The 20,010-nt window shown below is 43.7% G+C and overlaps 2 protein-coding genes and 2 non-coding genes across 5 annotated transcripts; all 4 read right to left on the bottom strand.

Moving 5' to 3' along the window:
- Positions 1 to 14,474, bottom strand: zgc:85932 (uncharacterized protein LOC405875 homolog). The gene is made up of 20 exons (XM_035155305.2): positions 14,128 to 14,474; positions 10,074 to 10,143; positions 9,775 to 9,893; positions 9,517 to 9,650; positions 8,755 to 8,926; positions 8,543 to 8,614; positions 8,184 to 8,275; positions 7,618 to 7,692; positions 7,227 to 7,378; positions 6,896 to 7,047; positions 6,279 to 6,487; positions 6,076 to 6,118; positions 4,798 to 4,872; positions 4,578 to 4,638; positions 3,963 to 4,027; positions 3,398 to 3,466; positions 2,519 to 2,597; positions 1,559 to 1,675; positions 1,136 to 1,194; positions 1 to 1,033 (listed from the first exon to the last, which is right to left on the bottom strand). The coding sequence occupies exons 1-20, from the start codon at positions 14,374 to 14,376 to the stop codon at positions 1,007 to 1,009; spliced, it is 2,091 nt and encodes a 696-aa protein (XP_035011196.1). The 5' UTR covers positions 14,377 to 14,474; the 3' UTR covers positions 1 to 1,006.
- On the bottom strand, positions 1,782 to 1,854 carry trnak-uuu. Its single transcript has one exon. It is a non-coding gene; the product is annotated as a tRNA-Lys (tRNA).
- On the bottom strand, positions 5,582 to 5,654 carry trnak-uuu. Its single transcript has one exon. It is a non-coding gene; the product is annotated as a tRNA-Lys (tRNA).
- A 1,393-nt stretch (positions 14,475 to 15,867) lies between the features above and the next one.
- Positions 15,868 to 18,833, bottom strand: eif3k (eukaryotic translation initiation factor 3, subunit K). 2 transcript variants are annotated; one of them, XM_035155493.2, is made up of 8 exons: positions 18,644 to 18,833; positions 17,927 to 18,025; positions 17,547 to 17,667; positions 16,924 to 16,998; positions 16,732 to 16,798; positions 16,515 to 16,592; positions 16,220 to 16,345; positions 15,868 to 16,021 (listed from the first exon to the last, which is right to left on the bottom strand). In XM_035155493.2, the coding sequence occupies exons 1-8, from the start codon at positions 18,703 to 18,705 to the stop codon at positions 15,990 to 15,992; spliced, it is 660 nt and encodes a 219-aa protein (XP_035011384.1). In that variant the 5' UTR covers positions 18,706 to 18,833; the 3' UTR covers positions 15,868 to 15,989. The 2 variants fall into 2 exon arrangements, with proteins under 2 accessions (XP_035011384.1, XP_035011383.1); XM_035155492.2 differs by having other exon boundaries at positions 16,924 to 17,001.
- Positions 18,834 to 20,010: the final 1,177 nt, after the last annotated feature.

Here is a 20,010-nt window from a genome sequence, read left to right on the forward strand (position 1 = left end):
TGACTTCTTCTCAAATATTTTTATTGTGAAGCATACATTCGTTAAACATACATTTAGCTTAATTTCAAAAGAACATTATCACAAAGGAAAACAGATGAGAAAAACACACCAGACTTGTAAAATTAAAAAAAGGACCAAAACCTAACAATTCCCACAAATAACCTAGAATACCAATGTCACCTAGAATCCAAGAGTAATGCCTCTTTTTCAACTTTACTTTAGAGTAATGTAGTCTATGTACAATTTGACACTGCGTTATTTAATAGTATTTATTAAGATCATTTAAACCTTTATTCCAAATGTCGAACCAAAGTTCTTTCTTTATATCATTGGAATTTACCCGTCACAGATCTTGTAAAACATCATATATAAACAAAACTGTTTCCACTATATAATTTTGTTTATTCAAGGTATAATCGGAGGAGATGTGTTTTTAGTCTGCGGTGGAAGATGTGTAGACTTTCTGCAGGACAGCAGTGAGTCTATGAAATGATCAGTTAAATACATGATGAACTACTGGGTATGAAAATGAGACCATTGATAAGAGTCAGTTTTCATGTTGAACAGCGATTAATTAATATCATTAATTAGTTTGGAAGTTTGTTGTTATTTGGAGTCAAATGTTCTAAATTCAGGCTCAGAAATGATGTCAACATCTTAAAGTTTCATCCCTGAGATCACCGAGGCTATGTCTGCTCAAAAGTCACCGACACAGTGAATCATACACTTCACTGACATCACAGCAGCACGTCCGTGTTTGACCTTTGACCCCGGTTGTTTCCATGACTGGAGAGAGACGTTTCCGTGACTATACGATGACTCCGTACATGAGGGGGAACTAAAGGCACAATATGTCCTTGTCTGCCTCGTGTTCCTGTCACTGAACTACACTTGACATCGTTCATATACACAAATACAACAGAAATCACACATTGAGATCGAGCAGTGAAAAGAAAATCAACAAAGAGCTGAGTGAGTCCTGGTGAGTGTGTCTGAGTGGAGCAGGTCAGTTGTACATGGTCATGTGGAGCCACTGGAACCAGAGAGAGAACATGTAGTTGTTTATTTTCAGTTCTGTTTTAATAAAAGAGGTGTAGAAGGAGTCTGGCTGGTGGAGATGTATCTGTGTTCATACCCGTTTGTAGCTGACTGCTATCGTCCCCATTCCTGCCACGTCGTACGCTTGGAATTTCTCTGTGAAAGAGGAAACAACAACAGTTCACATGAACGTTTCTGTGGAACTCTTCTTGTGTGTGAGTTTACTGTCGGGACACTTTGCATTAGTTTCTGCTGACTGACGATAAAGATCAGCTGCAGAGACCTTTCACAAATGTTCCTGTTTCCATCTTCTCCTTCTGCATCAAGCGTCGTCTCTGCACGTTTCTCCTCCCATCTGTGTCCCACGCCTCCTCTGTCACCTCCCCCTCCCTCCCCTCTGCTCCTCTGCCGCTCTTCACTTCCTCTCCTCATTTTGCATCGTTTTGTAAATTCAAACATGTTGTGATAATTATGGATGATTTGAACATGTTATAGTTTCTGCAGCTTCTTGTTGTCTTACGTATCATGCTCTCCAGTTTCATCACCAGGTACAAGAAGCCGGGGTAACTGACGGTCATGTCTGGCTCAGTGTATCTCAGGCCAACCAGCTGCATCACCAGGTCGTCCACCGTGATTCCTGCAGCACAAACACACAAGATTTCCTCTTTTAGTCAAAGAGAAGCTCGAACATACGACTGTGTGATCACAGCAGAAGTAAGAACTTCCTATTTCAAAACGTCTATCGCCTGAACAGGGACTTGAACCCTGGACCCTCAGATTAAAAGTCTGATGCTCTACCGACTGAGCTATCCAGGCTCTGAAAGCTGAGATTTCATCCGCAGAAAAAAAAAAACACAAATTATAATTCGACATGTTGAGGCTTCATCAGTGTCTGACTGTTTGTTCACTGTCATGGTTTCTGATAATCCTCGTACTGGTGTTTTACTTCCTTATTAGAAGTGAGTCCAATGTATTTACTTTACTACATGTTACTGCCTCTCTCTCTCTCTCTCTCTCATGTCGCTGTACACATTGTTATCCACTCTCTGGATCCTGTGTTGGATTTAATCTAAACTTTAGCATTGTTTAATAACCTACTTTAATATAACTTTACTTCATATGAATTAGAGATTTGAGCGTATTTGACTGATGAGGCAACAACCTAATCTCCGAGTTAATGTTCTCTGACACTTTAAAAAGTTAGTTTAGGATGTTAAAATGATTGTAATGTGTGTCAACATAAAGTAAATCAGGTCGGATGCTGATTCTTTATCTAATTCTAACACCTCAGTATTATATGCGACTCTATATTTGTTGTTAAAGGCCAAGGAGGAGGTGACGAGAGGTGGTTTGACTCCCCCTATTGGTCACGTAACAGATGTAGAGCCTGAATCTATCAGACATGTTTTAACACATGAAACCTGTAAACACAGCAGAGAGACATTTAAAGTGTGAGTGAATCCTGGATGAATGAACGTACCTGCAGCCTTCAGAGCTGGAGCCACCTCCTGATACTCCAGACGCTTCGTTTGGTTCTTGTCAAACACCAGGAAGATGTCCTGAGGAGAAATAAACACCGTGCATGAACAACTGCACATGCTCTGACATCATAAAGTTCAATTCAACGATGGAAACCTGTAAAACAGTTTTGGTAACGACACATCATAAGCACTTTTTCCATCTGAGAACAAATGAATACAGTTATTAACCAGTGTTCAATACAAACAAGCATAGTGACTGCCCTCTACTGGTTGAAACCTGGCTATTGCAGTTGAATTTTTCTATTGGCTGATGTGAAGACAGTCAACCACCGCCTCCTTACCATGTATTTAGTTAAGCACTTGTTTAGATAAGTGCTAGACAAATAAAGTTATTATTATTACTACAACACACGTGGTGGGGATGACAGTGTGTCCCTTTTGATTTGTTGGACATTTTATGTAAGAGCTACAAAGATATTCATGGTAATTATTGCTTTACAACTATTTGAACCTTAGCCCTTAAACTAATGTTACATTATAACTTCCTCCTCCCTCTCTTGCACTCGCACTGCCTCGGCTATGAGAGATGATACGGCTCCGGACCACCATGGTCCTCCACCTTACTGGTCCTCCACCTTACTGGTCCTCCACCTTACTACTGGTGCCCACTTCAGGGGGATCTTGAGGAGACAAGTCCTCTGCTTCTAAACAACCCTCTGTGTCACCCTCCATGTTTCTATGGTCACTGAAGCTCGCCCTCACTCACTTAGGGTTCGAATTATGTTAAGGTTGGGGTTAAGGCTCTTAGCTATGAGGGTTAAGGTTGATTGATATATGTTCTTGTTGATGTCACAGTTACTGTGTGTTGATGACCTTACCGTCCACCTCTTGATCATGTCCCACAGACCCATGAACTCATGCCAGTTCAGCCGAGCGGTGCCCTGAGTCTGGATTAAATACTGAGGTCAAGAAAATGAACCAGACATGAACCAGAACAGTCTTCAACAGAGTCGGCTCTACAGTTCTATCAATAAATAGACTCATTTTAAGATGGCAGCATTATGACCGTGAACTGAGTCCTCACTGATAAGATAAGCATCCTAAACTAATAAAATTATAGGGGGGGGCGGATGCAGGAATTTTGATCCAGGAATCCAGAGATTCCATTAACAAGATGAGTCTATAGCTTACAAGTATCAACAGACACTCACACCTTGAGAAACACAACAACCAACAACTGTTTAGCATAACGACTCTCAACACAGGTACACACGTTAAATACCTGAAAGAAACACAAGTAAGTGCAGTTACCTGCGTGCACTCGTACAACCTCTGAACTTCTGAATCTTCACAGACAGAGAGCTGAGAAGCCTCATAGATAATAACAGTTGTTTTTATCTGTGGAAGTGTGTGAGTTTGTTAAGATATAAGAAACAAGGATACATCGGTGAGGACCACCAGACTCTTGCAGTGCTCCAGAGCCAGATTCTTCTCAGTGCCGGCCAACACTGAAAGGTTTGAAAGGTTGAAGCTGTGTTTAAAAGCTGGAAAACGACTAAAAAAAGGTTTTGCATGATTGGCACTAAGTTTTGAAGCATCGCACAATGTTTTGATAGGCTGAGAAAATAAAATATCTGCAAACATTATTTTTAATTTGTGGGTTAGGTTCAGCTAAACTTGAGCACACTTCAACAGAGTTTCTCAAACACCTTTTCAGAGTTTCAAAATGATCACTGTTCTCTCAGTGCATCAGTCGGTTTTCCAGGTTACAAACCTTCTAAATGCTGATCTGAGAACTGTGTCTGACATGTTGAAACTTGAGCCAACAACCCCCACAACTCACACATTTGCGAGCTTGCTACTGACATGTTTTTCGGGAGCGTTGTCCTACAGCTCTGATCTGAAACACCGAAAATGCCTGGAGGCTCCTAAACTGTTGTTCTGTCCAATCACATGTCGTTTCCCAGGATACTTGGGACACACTAACCACACCAATTCATCCCATTCAGTGAAAACAAAGACACGCAAACTGATCTGGAATCCAGAGACATCACTGACCTCCTCCCTGTATGGCCTCAGTCAGGAGGCTGTGGAGATGCACTGGTTTGCAAATCCCCTTCTGATGAACACAAGACATGAAGCAATCACAAAACAAGACTCACACAGTCACTCCTCTTCATATAGCTATGATATATCATCGTATCTTCATATATCGCTCTATATACATTATATATATATCTATATATATTAACATCTCTGAGGTGCAGGTAAATCTCACCTTGTTGCAGTGTTTCATAAACAGGAGTCTGGTGGATTTGGGTGAAGGGAGCGCAGCCTGGTGAGGATGTGACGGCTGCAGACAGAGTCACATTTCTTTTTACAAACACATGTCGACTGTCAGGGTTCATGTGCATGTATGGAGCTTTGTGGGGGTTTCAAATATTCCAATTACATCAGTTAATCACCGGTGTTGGAGCTGATTTATGGCAACAAGCGTTTTTTAATTCAGTTGGCAGTTTATCCGCCCACTTATCTCAGTGCACGCTGGCACCTATCCCAGCATGCAATGGATGGGAAGTGGGCACGCCTTTAATCCGCTCAGCAGTCTATCCCAGGGCTAATTTGTGCAGACAGGCACCATTCACACTCACATTCACACCGACAGTAGACTAATCTGCAGGGTTTGAGGCTGAGGCAGCAAATCAAATGAAGTCTGTCTCAAACACTCACAGTACTGAGACTCTTCAGTCGGGCTGCACTGTGAAATAAATAATGTAATATTCACTTCAAATGAAATAATTAAGATCTTAGTCAGTTGAAGAATTTGCTTTGTGGTTATTGTGAAAGCGTCTGTGCAGAGAAGGACCTGCTGCATTGGGCCTGTGTGAAGGCAAAGTCCTCTGCTGCCTGTCAGACTGGTTCATGTCAGGAAACACACGCTCACACTTAGCCTGACTGTTGGGTTAAGTTAAACCAGATAATGTAAAGATATCATGTGTATGTTGACTTGGCTTCATAGTCGTGACCCAATTCATATACCACATGTATTTTAAAACTTCTATCGCCTGAACAGGGACTTGAACCCTGGACCCTCAGATTAAAAGTCTGATGCTCTACCGACTGAGCTATCCAGGCTCTGAAGGCTGACATTTCATCCGCACATTTTTTTTTAAATAAAACAAAAGACATAACACTAATTATAATGTGACATGTTGAGGCTTCATCAGTGTCTGACTGTTCGTTCACTGTCATGGTTTCTGATAATCCTCCTACTGGTGTTTTACTTCCTTATTTGAAGTGAGTCCAATGTATTTACTTTACTACATGTTACTGCCTCTCTCTCTCTCTCTCTCTCTCTCTCTCTCTCTCTCTCTCTCTCTCTCTCTCTCTCTCTCGAGTCTGGTTCTAGACGTTTCTTCCAGTTAACGAGGAACCTGACAGTCAAGACTTCAGGTAACTGTTCATGTGAGAGAAGCTTGAGTTGCTCCAGGTTCTGATCACTCCTCTGATTTTATATCCTCTGTGAATAATTTAACCAATTCAACACGTCTCTTACCTCAGTTTGTGAAATGATCTCTTGTGCTGGTTTGTTAGCTGGACTGAAAAGAGAAAATCAAAGAATCATCATAATTATGATCACAAACCTCAAAACGCTCCATCATAACGGTATGGACGAGAATCTAAGTTTTAATTTATTGATGTTTTACATTCTCCCATGTCCCGAAAACTACAAAACCCTCAGATGAATCCATGACTCACGCGACCGTGTTCCCCTGCTCCGTCAGGACCCGGAGGAGGAACGCCCCCTGCTGATTGGGCTCGAAGGTGGAGGGGATGATGATGTAGGAACCAGGTGGAAGGGAACCACGGAGAACCACCTCCCGACGTGAGGAGTAACGGGGGCTGCAGAAGACGGGGCCGACGGCCTTCAGCTCCTCAGGAGGCAAGTATGTTTTTGTGGGATGGACCTGGTGAGACGGCACAGATTTATTACACATGGAGACGTAGTTCTCCATCGTAAAGTACTACTTATAGTACTTCCTGTCCAACAATCTTGTTTCCAGTTGTGTTGCTTTAATCGTACGTTTTGTGAAATCATAAAATTAGAGATTCAAACATACTTAAGTAATTTCACACACTCATAGATATTAGTCACCCCCGTTTTTGTGTAATGACTGAAAACAAACAAAGAAGCTCCAAAGCTAATAGAACCTATCCCAGCATGCAGTGAGTGGGCACGCCCTTAATCCGCACGGCAAACATGTGCAGACAGACAACCACTCACCCTCACGTTAAATTAATCTGCAAGCCTATAGGCTCAAACTGGGGCAGCCAAAAAACACACAGATGAGTTAAGTACAGTCACGTGTGTGTACCGGGAACACATGCAGGGCGATGGACAGGTCAGTGCCTCTGCGTCTGTGGTGTTTCTGCATCAGAGACAAAATAAAGGAGCAGCTCTTCTTAGAGTCGCCGCTGTCCACCTCCGGCAGGACGAATTGGAACTGAGGGTTCTGCCAGAAGAAACCTGCAGACAGACACACACACACACACACACACACACACACACACACACACACACACACACACACACACACACACACACACAGGTTGAAAAGGAACTGGAATTCCCCTTTAAGTGAAATGTTAGAGTACTTCCTCCACCACAGGCCAAATGACATGTCAGTGACTATGAGTCATTATTACCTCCATGGGGAGGTCCTCCTGCTGAGACGCTCGGCACCCAGTTCCCATGAAGCATGATGCAGCGCCACGGCATCACGCCGGAGTCCGGGGTGCCGGTCAGGTGACACACCTCCATCGTCTCAAACTGCTTTGCGAAGTCCACCACCGACATCCTGAGTGAAAGGAGATCATTCACGCATATCTAGTTTATTGACTTTGAACCCATCAGTCAACAGAGTCCGTTTGGCAGCAGCTGTGTTTACGTAGATCTGTATCACAAAACACTTTCTTTAATCTTCCTCGGACACATGATAAGATCAGAACCATGAGTGCAAGACAAAAGAAGTGATGTGAGGGTAAGAGCAGCTCACAGGAAGCTGGTGTGTGTCACAGAGAGACGCCACGGACTCACCAGAACTCGCCGTCCTCCCGTCGGACTCTCTGCAGTCGTTTCTGCTCCTCGGGGCTCACGGTGCTCCACTCCGGACTGGAAGACAGAACAACAGGTTGTGTAAAGTCAGCTGATACTTGTCCCACATCTTCATGATGAGATGATTAAATAGTATCTGTAGACACAGACAAGTGGAGCAACCACATCAGAGAAGATGCATGAATTCAATTTGAATGCAACTGTTATTTCATTCAAATCAGACTTGGGAATATTACCACTGTGTAAACACACCACCCACAACAGGGAAATGTGCTGCAGCAGCAAAGAGGACAATCACAAAAAGATATCAGTAATAAGTAAACATGCAATATAAATCCATGTAAATATACAAATATAAGATTAATAGAAATAATAAATACAGTGTATGAGACTGAGACACGCCTGCAAGCGCAGACACACGATTTCAGGTAGTTTGAGACGGAGAAATTAAATTGTTCTTGCGGGTCTTTTTTATTTTCATTAAACACTTAACAAAGATAAGTAGTAAATGAATCCGGTTAATCTGGCTCATGCAGGTGTGTACCAACCCTGTCACGTCGCTCCAGGGACCCGCCCACTCTGTGTTGCCCCAGGGGTTGAGGATTCGCACCAAGTCCACGGTGCCATATGCCGTCTTCACCTGGCAGAGACAGAGAGGAGCCGACACGTGAGGGCAGTGCGAGGAAAAGGGAGGTGCACAGGTCTCCTGCAGGTGAACTTAATGTGTGCATCTGTTTATGCAGCTTGACGTTTGTGCATCAGACTCAGAAGGTGGAGATCAGGCTGTCGCTCCAAGCTGCCGCCAGGATTCATTTTAAGATCTCAACAGAGATATTTTGTTGAGATTCTGTGAGATCGAATCAATTAGAATCTGAGCCGACACTAGTTCACGTTTAGGGACAGTTACCTTTTCTACTGCCGTCAGAGAGTAGGCATGTCTGTACATGATCCCCAGTTCGTTCCTTGTTTCCAGAGTACCCTGGTTGGAAAAAACAAACATCCACCCACAGTCAGGACAGAAGGAAAACACACAACAACATGACTCATCATCTTCCGCTGACTCTCTGAATCAGGGTTTGTCTGCAGGGACATAAACGAGTCGGATCTTTATCACTGTACCTGACAGTTGGCGCAGTTGATGAGCGCTCCTTTAGACAGAAGGTTTTTGAGGAAGGCCGGCGTGTTTCTGGGCAGCGAGGAGATGTTCAACACCTCCGACACGCCGCCCGTCATGTCCACCATGGCCTCGTGAGGCAAGCCCATGTCCAGAGCTCTGTAGCCACCTTTCAGCCTGAGGGAGCACAGACAGGGTTCAGCCGGGGGACATGGACAGGGAACTGGAGAAAGTTTAACTGAGATCACAAAGGCTCCCGAGAGAAATTCTATTTCCTGAGAAAACACTGAAGATGAACAGATGCTCAGATAAACAGTCTTTCACATTAAAGTGAGACTGTAATCTGCAGGAAAGTCTGCAGAGCAAAGTGTTGGACCAGATGGACGAGACTCAAATTACTGTTCATGTTCTGATCCGATGATGAAGTGTATTCTGGGTACGTAGCTGGAGAAGCACCACAGGTTTGTTACAGCAATAAATGCTTGAGTCTAATTTAGAGTTTTCTTATATAGAATTTAATGCTTTAACTTGACGTTGGTTTATTAAGAAAACATGAACATATTCAGTTTTATGGTACGTAACTGAACACAGTTGGGATCTAGGATTTTTGAACATGAATCAACACCTGAACAGGAACACACACACACACACACACAGACACACACACACACACACACACACACACACACACACACACACACACACACACACACACACACACACACACACACACACACACACACACACACACACACACACACACTCACTTGGCATAGGCCTTCTCCAGCAGTGAGCTCCAGAACTCGTTCCTGTCGGGGGAGCTGAGGTAGAACAGTTTGTTGTCCTGAGTCGGCAACAAGTCGTCTATCCTCACCTCCTCCCACTGACCGTACTGCCAGAACTACAGAGGGAGACGAGTGTTCATCACAACAACAAGGACCTGCTTCAAAGCTCAGGATTGTGCGTCTGTGTTGCACCGGTCACCCATGCAGCCTTTTCCCAGGGACTGTGTTTACTGTATTTACCCTGAAGGTGAAGCTTCCGTTGTATCCGTTCTGGAAACTCTGCTCTAGAGGAACCACCTTGACCAGTAGGGACGGGTGCACAGCCAGGGAAGCGATGGCAGAAAGAAGCCAACAGTCGTCTGAAGAGGTCAGAGCATCAGGAAGGTTTCAAGTCACACAGATTATCAGTGTTTCTATTTGAGATGAACATTATATAATAATATGTCACCTCACCGAGCCACTCAGCTGTTCCGTGTTTGGCTGACTCATCATGTGATAACATACTGTTTTGTGTAGCTCTGCAGTGGTTGTGTACTTACTGAGTTTTCCCTGGCGGATGTCCAGGCGTGTCGCTCCTTTCACGATGAACTGGGGTGACGGACACAGCTCCTGGAATCAGCAGGGGATTGGTTTGAAAAATAAACTTTGACTTTTCTTCTGATGTATTGAGGAATATGGAAGTTCATTATAAAAACTCAACTCAGATTCATAGACCTACAAACAGTGGAGCTGCAGGAATCTGAACTGAATTCAGATACCGTTGGTTCCTCAGAAACACATGAACTCAAATGAGGTTTTCAGATTGTGAGACTGAAACTCATGATGAATTAATACCTGCAGATGATAAGTGAGAACAAACACAGCGAGCAGTGAAAACAGTCACACCCACTGTCAAGCCAACAAAGTGAGAACACATCACAAGGAACCCCTATAAGACGTGTTGTGAACATCAGTGTGTGTTTACAGTGTGTGTGTGTGTGTGTGTGTGTGTGTGTGTGTGTGTGTGTGTGTGTGCCTGCACCAGTCAAACAGGATTGATGAACAGGCAGGTGAACGAGGGGCCGAGTTTTCACATCTCTGCGTTCACCTCATCAAACTAAATCTTCTCAGACCTCATTCTCCACATAACTGGGGGACATGTTTTGCCTTTGTTTGATGGAGATGAAGCGTGAAAGGGGGAGAGAGGGGAGTGGCACCCACTGGAGAGGACTGATGCCTCAGGACTGACGGCTCAAAGCAAACCAGAGGACATACCACTACATTCTATGCATATTCTTGTCTGAACAAGAATCCCTCACCTGAACAGGGACTTGAACCCTGGACCCTCAGATTTGCCAACTGAGCTACTCAGGCCTTTATTATGAAATCCATACGTACAGATGTTGGCATTAATATGTTGGAAATCATCAGCTCCACCTATTTGTCTGTCTGTCAGCAGGAGGACACAAGGACCTGTGAATGGATGCTACTGAAGCTTGGTAGAAAGGCGGGTTATGACCCAAGAGAAGATTCAATGCTTCCACTTTCTGTAACATTTCAAAGGACCCGTGCACCTTCAGGGGCCTGATAAGGTCCATGTGCTAGAGAACGTTCAGGTTCAGACGGTCGTTAGTTCAATTCTGATTCATCACCTGAACCGTCCGTTTTAAAGTCTGATGCTCGACCACCGGAGCTGTTCAGGCTCAGTCAAAGCAAAATGACATCACTGAAAAATCAGCTTCTTGGATAGATGCAAAGACAAACTCATAAAGGAAAGGAGCAGTTGATGTTATACTTCCTGTTTGCATCATCTATAAATTCACACTGCAATGGTTCCTCGATGTACTTTGATACATTAAACACAGAGCCAGGGAACCTCAGGAAGTAGAGCAGCAGACTTTTAATCTGAAGGTCCAGGGTGGAAGTCCCTGTATTCTGTATATAATGCGAGTACTGATCTGCAGAAAAGCTCTTTTACATTGTTTATGTATCTGATCTCAATATGGGGATAAAGTGACCAATCAGCCTTGAGGTGTTTGTGCTTTGAGTCAAACTGTGTTCTTGTTGTTTTGTGCATGAAGTTACACAAGAAATAGCAAATACACTCTGCAACACATTTAAAGGTCTGTAATGACCTTCATCGCACCGCGGCTACTTAGAGAAGCTGTTTTTATTTTAAACAAAGAGGATTTGACACATATTTACTCAACAGACGCTACGATTTTATCTTGTTCTGGGAGGAGAGAAGAGGAAGAGGAAGAGGAGAGGCAGAGGAAGAGGAGAGAGGAGAGAGGAGAGAGGAGAGAGGAGAGAGGAGAGAGGAGAGAGGAGAGAGGAGAGAGGAGAGGAAGAGGAGAAGACGGGAGGAGAGGAGAGGGAGAGGAGAGGAGAGGAGAGGAGAGGAGAGGAGAGGAGAGGAAGAGGGAGAGGAAGAGGAGAGAAGAGGAAGAGGAAGAGGAGGAAGAGGAGAGGAAGAGGAGAGAGGAGAGAGGGGAGGAGAGGAGAGAGGAGAGAGGAGAGGAGAGGAGAGGAGAGGAGAGGAAGAGGAGAGAGGAGGAGAGAGAGGAAGAGGAGAGGAAGAGGAGAGGAAGAGGAGAGGAAGAGGAGAGGAGAGGAGAGGAGAGGAAGAGGAGAGGAAGAGGAGTGTAAGAACTGTGACCGTTACGTCTCGTCTGACTCACAGAGGATCCGAGTGAGTCACTGACAGTAAATCTGATTTAACACCAGGCTGTTGGGCTGTAAAACACAAAGACTGTTATTACATTTACCTGCTGGTTCTTAAAACTGGTATAAATGTATCTGTGTTGAATCTGTGAGTGAGCACATGGTTCCTGTTTGTTTCATCAGGACGTAACAGAAACGTTCACCATGTCCATCTCTCTCTTTGTCGGGCCTCTGTTTCTTTATGGAGAAAACAGTGCAGGTGAGAAATGGGGAGAACATGCGGGTCGGAATCGAACCTGTGGCTGCTGCAGGAGAAGTCACCTGGTAACTCGGGTGCACCTTCTCTTCACCTCTTTTAGAGTTTCATTATTTTATCTTTATCTTTTTAGATTTTCTACTGAAGGCATCAAATGTTAAATAACATATTTTATCACTAATGTGAGAAGATTGGAGTCGCTGACACGTTTGTTTTGTTTTTAATCTCAGGAGTTAAACTGTGAATGTGGCCGTGTTACTCAGTAATGTGTGTATTAGTACTAGTGCCCCCCCCCCATACGAAATTAACTGTGATGCAGTAGTGGTGTGTTTATACTGTTACTTATTCTCTTTGTAGTAAAGATTCAAAAATAACTTACGACACTTTATGATTTTTTGCATAAATTCTCATGAATGAACTTCCACTTGATGATGGAAGTTGATGGTGTAGTGGAAAATTCAACTGAACAGGTGTCTCACTGCTGTGATACTGTCTACCTGACAGGATGGAACCCTTATTTGGCGGTGTCTCACTGCTATGACCTTGATAAACAGGGTGCATGCCCTTATTTGGCGGTGTTTCACTGCTATGACCTTGATAAACAGGGTGCATGCCCTATTTGGCGGTGTACTACTAAACAGGTGCATGCCCTTATTTGGCGGTGCCTCACTGCTGTGACCTTGATAAACAGGGTGCATGCCCTTATTTGGCGATGTTTTCTTCCAACTGCTACAGCGGACGGACAGACACAGATGATGATCTCATGTCTTTCATGTCTTTTTTTCATATTATGTTTTATGAAACGCCTCTTTGTATAAGTTCTGGCTTTTGTGAACTTGTGGCCAGTTCCACTTTGAGCACCCGTGCTTGTTGTGTAACCTGCAGAGCTTAATATTAAAAAGACTCAAAGGCAACTCGAGTCTGAGAATTTCATTATTTCAAATCTCAAGATGAATTTCCATCACAAACTATTCATTATTTATTCTTTCTGTTGAGACATTACTTCATGTACCTGACAATAATTAAAGTACTAATGTCCTCCTACTATCCAACAGGGTGAAAGTACTCAAGTAAAAGTTTAAAAGTACTTGTTGGACAGTGTATTACTAGATAATAACATAATGACTGTTTAATGAGGGTTATCATTTTATTTACAGCGTGTACTGGTGCTCACTCTCATCTCTAATGACGCTGCATGTTTTCCAAGTGTATTAAATGTTGTGTAACCTGAACTTTTAATAGCATCTGTCAAATAAACAGAAGGAAAACAAAGTAGAATAACATGGAAATATTCATATAGAATAAATCATACTGTGATAAGGTTTGTATGCAGAGGCTGAAATGAAATTCACCTGGAACAAGATTCAAACGCAGTCAGTTCATCTGCATGAAACCTTCTACATTACAACCGAAAGACAGTAGAAATACACAGGGACAGAGTATTTAGTGTGTAGGACCTAGACTTAGATGAAGTAGAAATACACAGGGACAGAGTATTTAGTGTGTAGGACCCATAGACACAGTTTGTGATAAGATGTCTAATTAAAGGAGTTATCACAGTATTGTTGGTTTTAAGCCCCAGTGAAGAAGAAGAAGGAGAAGGAGAAGAAGAAGAAGAGAAGAAGAAGAAGAAGAAGAAGAAGAAGAAGAAGAAGAAGAAGAAGAAGAAGTTGTTTGACTTTTGGTTTCTTTACCTTCGGTCTCTTCCATTTCACCCCGGAGCTCATCTCCAGCTCCCCCAGAGGAAAGTGGTAATCCACGAACAGCCCGTCCCGACCCACCGTGCTCAGGTCCCCGCTCTCCGGAGGCAGGTCCCCGGTCAGCAGCTCCGTGAGCCACCGGCGGGACTGGGACCCGAGCAGCTCGTCGGAACTGATCGAGTCCAGGTCGTCCTCGTACGGAGGGAGGGAGCCGTCAGAGGACACACTCACCGACTTGATCATGGCGGAGGTCCGGAGGGATTCTGCAGGTACTTCAGGTACTTCAGGTACTTCAGGTACTTTAGGTACTTCAGGTACTTCAGATGAGTTTCTTCCTTTTTATAAACTCAGGTAATAAACACTGAGGACACGCCCCCTGAGCACAGGAAACTGCTGCGGCTCATCGGACACGCCCACAAGGTCTAATTAAATGTCAGACATTAACACGTAAAGTTCTGTTGTTGTTGCACGTGAGGAAAGTTAGAATACACTTTTTATGTTAAACTGATTTGATAAGAGTTGTTTCACTTTTCCTCATTTGATTCTCTGACAAAAAGCAAATAAACATATTTAACTAAATGTCCAACTTCTCCTTTTAGAGCTGGGAAACAGTGACTGTTGTTTATTGCAGCTGTTTTTATTTTGTGACACAATTTGACAAATCTAAACTAAAAATTTAACTTCATTTCTCCCAGAATGAGAATCATCAATCAATGAAATGTATTTGTAAAGCTCATATTCATAAATCACAATTTGTTCGATCTTAACAAGGTGCAGCATCCTCTGTATAAAAATATTATAATAATAAACTTTTCTTATACAGCACTTTTCTTTAAGAAGTTACAAAGTGTTTAAAAGAATGAAAAAAATGTGATTAAAGAGAAATCAGCTGATATAAGAGGGGAATAAAACACTAAGTTTTACAATAGAAACAGTTTTAAGACTTGAAGAGATTTCAAAAGATCCCAAAGACGTTTCCTGTCTGATGTTAAGAGTTCAACTCTTCTAGTTTCAGGCTTTAACAGCAGAGGTGGAGGTCACCAGCTGTGATCTGAGATTCACCAGCAGTCACTAACCAGCAGTCACTAACCAGCTGTCACTAACCAGCAGTCACTAACCAGCAGTCACTAACCAGCTGTCACTAACCAGCACTCACTAACCAGCTGTCACTAACCAGCTGTCATTCACCAGCAGTCACTAACCAGCAGTCACTAACCAGCTGTCACTAACCAGCAGTCACTAACCAGCAGTCACAAGAGGAGGTGGAACATTCACCTTCACATAAATCCTCAGAATTAGAATCTGTTTCTCATCTTTTGATGAACCCAGTGACGGCTCTTATTGTTACACAGGGAAATGGGATCAATGCTAAACTTCACTAAGTCCTCCCTGAGCTGCTCGGAGGTTTTCCTGGAGATTTGAACAGTCAGACCAGACGAAGAGGAGGAGTTCAGTCTCTGCTGGTCAGTTACAGGTAAATCAATGACTGTTCCCTCACAGTGAAACTTAAATCCTACTGAAACAGAGAATCACACATCCAGTCATCGACACAGGAAACACAACAACTATCAGACCTGAATCAGCTTTAATCCACTGAGCCATGTCTGTTATTAATGTTGTGTAACAGACGTGGATATTTAACAGTCACACCAGGAAGTTTAATCATTTCTGGGAAAGAGAAAAATAATTGAAACACGTCCTGAAACCGAAGTGAACACAAACACTGACTCAGGCTGGAAAGGATAAATTACTTTTATTGAGAAAAGTTTGATTATGAAAACAAATGATGCGGATGAATCTTTGAATCTTCTGCCTCGACTGAAGTGTGTGTGTGTGTGTGTGTGTGTGCACGTGCATCACTGAGATGTGGCCATGATGCTGGATACACCTGAGAAAAGAAACACAGGATAATTATTGATCTTTGATTAAAAGTAAAATCACAGAAACTAATTATAAACTCAGAGTGAAACTTCAGGAACGTCTGGATTTCTGTGTAAAATAATCAGATTGAATTGAAGCGAGTGTTTCGATCTCTAGTCTCCAAACTCGATTCAGAGTCTCGTATGTTTCGACCTGCGACACTCACTCTCAAAGTCGATCTTCTCCACGATGTTCTTGGGCTTGACGCTCTCCTCCTGGTTGAAGATGAAGATCTGACCGTCCTCGTTCTCCGTCCAGCCGTATTTATTCATCCACACCTTCACCTGCGTGTCTGGACACAGACGCACAGCTCGTCAGTGACAGGAAGCGTTTCAGTGTCATTATGAAATATAAAAACTGATTAGAATCTTTTCTAAAAGGGGGAAGCACAGTGGTTTATGGTCTTGTATATTTTATTGAGTGGCTGTAAAGGTTTGTGTTTTTCTGGTCAAAGTTCTCACCCAGCGGATCTCCCAACATCTCAGCCAGTAACCGGTGCTCGATGGTCTGGTAGGTGATGCCCACTACATGACAGATGACTGGAGAAGAAGAAGAAGATCAGTTAAACAACAGGTGATGCCCGGTTACTTCCTGTTCTCCCCTGTTCTCCCAGACAGTTCAGAGAAATGACCGTGAGGATCAACCGTCCGCGGCCGCGAGTCAGACGCTGATACTCACACTTGCGAACGGAATTCTCAAATCCAGTGATGCCGTCGATGAGCTCGCTGTTCTCCTCCAGACTCGTCTGTCAGAGACAAAGACGACGTGATTCAACAGTAACACAAACAAAGAGGAGAAGAGATGTTGACATCAGGAAATGGAGAAAATCCTGTGTGTGTTTGTGTGTGTGTTTGTGTGTGTGTGTCGTACCCAGAAGCTCTGGAAGTGACACGTCTCCAGCAGGTTCCCCAGGTACAGGATCTGTCTGATGGGACGTTCCTCTTGCTGCGACACAGTAGTCAAGGAAACCGACTCCGGGACAAACCCATACAGCACCCCCCCACCCACTCAAACCCAAACCCAAACCCATCTACACACTACTACACTATATTACATATATTCTTTCACCAGAAACTCACCATTTCACCTCGACTGTAAACAAAGACTCAACGTTGGTTTTTCCTCCAGATTAGTTTGTAATTGTATCTTTGAAAGGAGCAGAAACACTGGAACTTAAAACTACTTCACAAAATCTTAATAAAATGACAGAAGAATCCACCTGAGGATCATTTACCACCGACTGTTCTCTGCGATCCAGACGACAGAGGGACTTTATCTTATCGGTGCTGCTGAGACAGTGAAGTGTGAGTGTGGAGGAGTTTTAAATCAAGCTGCTCGACATCATACACTCACACTTCAGGCCCTGAAGTACGTCTGATTATCTCTTCTCGTCTCAAACCAAAACCATCAACTTATCAAACCAGTTCAGTCGTGACTGTGGAATCCGACTGGAATCTCCTCAGTGGAGTGATGCAGCTGCAGCGAGTGGATACGTGTGTCTGGTCGATCATGCACTTGCACAGGGTGAAGTCGGTGTGTGGCAGGTTGGTCAGCGCCTTCAGCAGAATCTGGGACGTCACCGCCACCTGGAAGTAGGCGGGGTTAAACTGGTACCTGCACAGGAAGAGACGCACGTTACAGTTTGAACTTCATCACTGACACAAGGATCATGGAAACGTTCATTTCACTTCAAGACTTCTAGTGAATAACAACGAGAGAAATAAACTGTCAGAGGAGAGACATCTAACGACTCCTGCAGCAAACAGGAAGTCGTGATACATCCACCAGGTCTCACAGGAAGCCGTCAATTCAGCGTCCCCCGTGTCTTCTACCAGTAAATGAAGGAGTGTTAGTCTCTGTCTCGGTGACTCACAGCTTCAGGACGGCCAGGTTGGCCTCCAGGTCGTAGGCGTTTTCCTTCGCTTGCGTCTCCACGTAACGTTCCAGCGTCGCCAGGTTCTCTGGGTTGTACCTGAAGGACGAGGAGACGACGTTAGTTCATTACAATAACATTATTTCTTGCTTATTGATTAAAACCTGGTCTTTTGTCTCCTGTGAGATTTTGTCTGTTCAGTTAATCGTCCTGTTCTGAGACCGGTGTCGTGCTTCTCATTACACAGGTTTGATTCCTGCCTGAAAACATCATCAGAGGATTTATAATATCCTGAGTGTTAGTGGACTTCCTGTTTAGTTCGATTCTCTTCTTTGCTGTTTGTTCTGCACCTGAGTTTCCCTCCTAAAGATCCACACAGGGTCTGATCAGGTAACAGCTGGTTAACATCTGCCCAGATGTTAACCAGCTGTGAGGAGGAACCTGCCTCTGAAGCTTCTTCTTCTCTTTCACACGTTATTAAGAACACAGGTGATGATGATGCAGCTGTTTTTAGCTTCAGTCATGAAAACATGAAAACTGAAAAACTCTTCTTCGTCTGACTACAAAACCACGTGGCTCTTTAACACGTGTTTCAACCGGTGGTTGATTCTCGTGGTTTGATCTTAAACTGCGGCTAACTCGCGCTGACGTTAGCTTAGGCGCTAGCACACAGGCTAAGCTAGCGTTAGCACGGTTGTCGTGCCGGACCACGCGTACCGGTCGATGCCCCGGAGGAGCTCCCCCACGTTGGTCCGCATCTGCTCGAAAGACGACGACATCTGGACCCAGGTTCTCTCACGGTGAAAGTTAAAGATGAAAACCGGAATAAAATCCACACGTGCAGCCGCAGACAGAGGAGGCACCGGAGGGAGAAAAGGGTCGGACCGGAAGGAAGCACAGCGGAAAGAGGACACAAATGATCGACGGACCGTAGAGAAGCGTTGTTACTGTGATGACGCTGAAACTGTTATATTGTGTATCTGGTGTTTTTATTGTGTATTTTGTGTTTTTATTGTTTATTAAAAAACCGAACATTTCCAGACCTTTCTTGTTTATCTTGTGTTTTCCTCCAGTTGCGTCACTGTATTCTGAAAGTATCAACCGGAAGTTGTAGCACGCTTCTATTGGCATCGACGTCATATTACTATTTGGATTAGCTGCGGTTCCAAGTATAACCGCCAGGGGGAGGTAAACACTATGAGTTATAACATGGGTCTGGACCCCCTGCGGTCAAAGTGAGGTACTGCAACACGGTTAAAACGGTAAAGCTGGCCTCAATGCACACAGAAGAGAAGAGAACCACTTCCGGGAAATACTTTCACAGTAAAAGGACAAAAAAATGAAATGACGTTTTATTCCTTTTTCATTTGTTTTTTTTTCCAACAATTTCCTCTTTAACACTTCGCTGTTGTTTTCTATTATTATTTTGTGTATGTTTTATTAGTTCTATTGACACAGGCGTCTTACATGTGTTTTTACAGAGTCTGGAACTGGAACTTCAGCACATTAAAGTCGTAAAGTTAGCATCGCTTGAATTTGAGGCCAAATAAAACCAATGGAAACAAGTGAACAGACATTTGTTGTGTAAACGGTTAAATCCAGGCTGTGTGTCACAGTGGCCTTGACCTTTGACCTCTTTGCTATCAATGAGTCAGAAGGAACATTTTAGCACATGAGAAGAAATGAGTTTCAGGTCCTGGTCCCTGTTGGTCCACGTGGACAGGATCCGACCCGGTGGTTCAGGTTCAGGCAGTTGCCTGCGGTTCATCGTCTGTCACATGTGGGAGTCTGAGAGCTGTGTGGCAGAAGTGAGAGTAGGCAGGGAACCAGCTGAGACGTCTGCAGAGACAGGAGGAGGAGGAGGAGGAGGAGGGATAAAGGTCAAACGCAGAAAATGGCATCTTTACATGATAGAGAGAGAGAGATGTTGTCTTTCTTTTTATTCAACTCTTTAATGTAAAACAATCTTTAATCCTTATAATGTCTAATAATCACAACCTGGCTCCACACAAACGTTTGGTCTCTTAATAGAAGAATAAATCAATGAAACGTTCCTTCCTCATGTGAGACACCAGCTTCCTCCA

This window comes from Hippoglossus stenolepis, chromosome 4, assembly GCF_022539355.2.
Source record: "Hippoglossus stenolepis isolate QCI-W04-F060 chromosome 4, HSTE1.2, whole genome shotgun sequence".
In the NCBI taxonomy this organism is placed as follows: Eukaryota; Metazoa; Chordata; class Actinopteri; order Pleuronectiformes; family Pleuronectidae; genus Hippoglossus; species Hippoglossus stenolepis.

Coding starts and splice junctions, on each gene's coding strand:
- eif3k (XM_035155492.2), bottom strand. CDS start 18,705: ATGTCGTCGTCTTTCGAGCAGATGCGGACCAACGTGGGGGAGCTCCTC. Junction 16,593..16,731: donor TGAGAATTCCGTTCGCAAGT/GTGAGTATCAGC, acceptor CTTCTTCTCCAG/TCATCTGTCATGTAGTGGGC. Junction 16,022..16,219: donor GGAGAAGATCGACTTTGAGA/GTGAGTGTCGCA, acceptor TTCTTTTCTCAG/GTGTATCCAGCATCATGGCC.
- zgc:85932 (XM_035155305.2), bottom strand. CDS start 14,376: ATGATCAAGTCGGTGAGTGTGTCCTCTGACGGCTCCCTCCCTCCGTAC. Junction 6,488..6,895: donor TCGCCCTGCATGTGTTCCCG/GTACACACACGT, acceptor CCGTCTCACCAG/GTCCATCCCACAAAAACATA. Junction 1,195..1,558: donor GAAACTGGAGAGCATGATAC/GTAAGACAACAA, acceptor CCTCTTTCACAG/AGAAATTCCAAGCGTACGAC.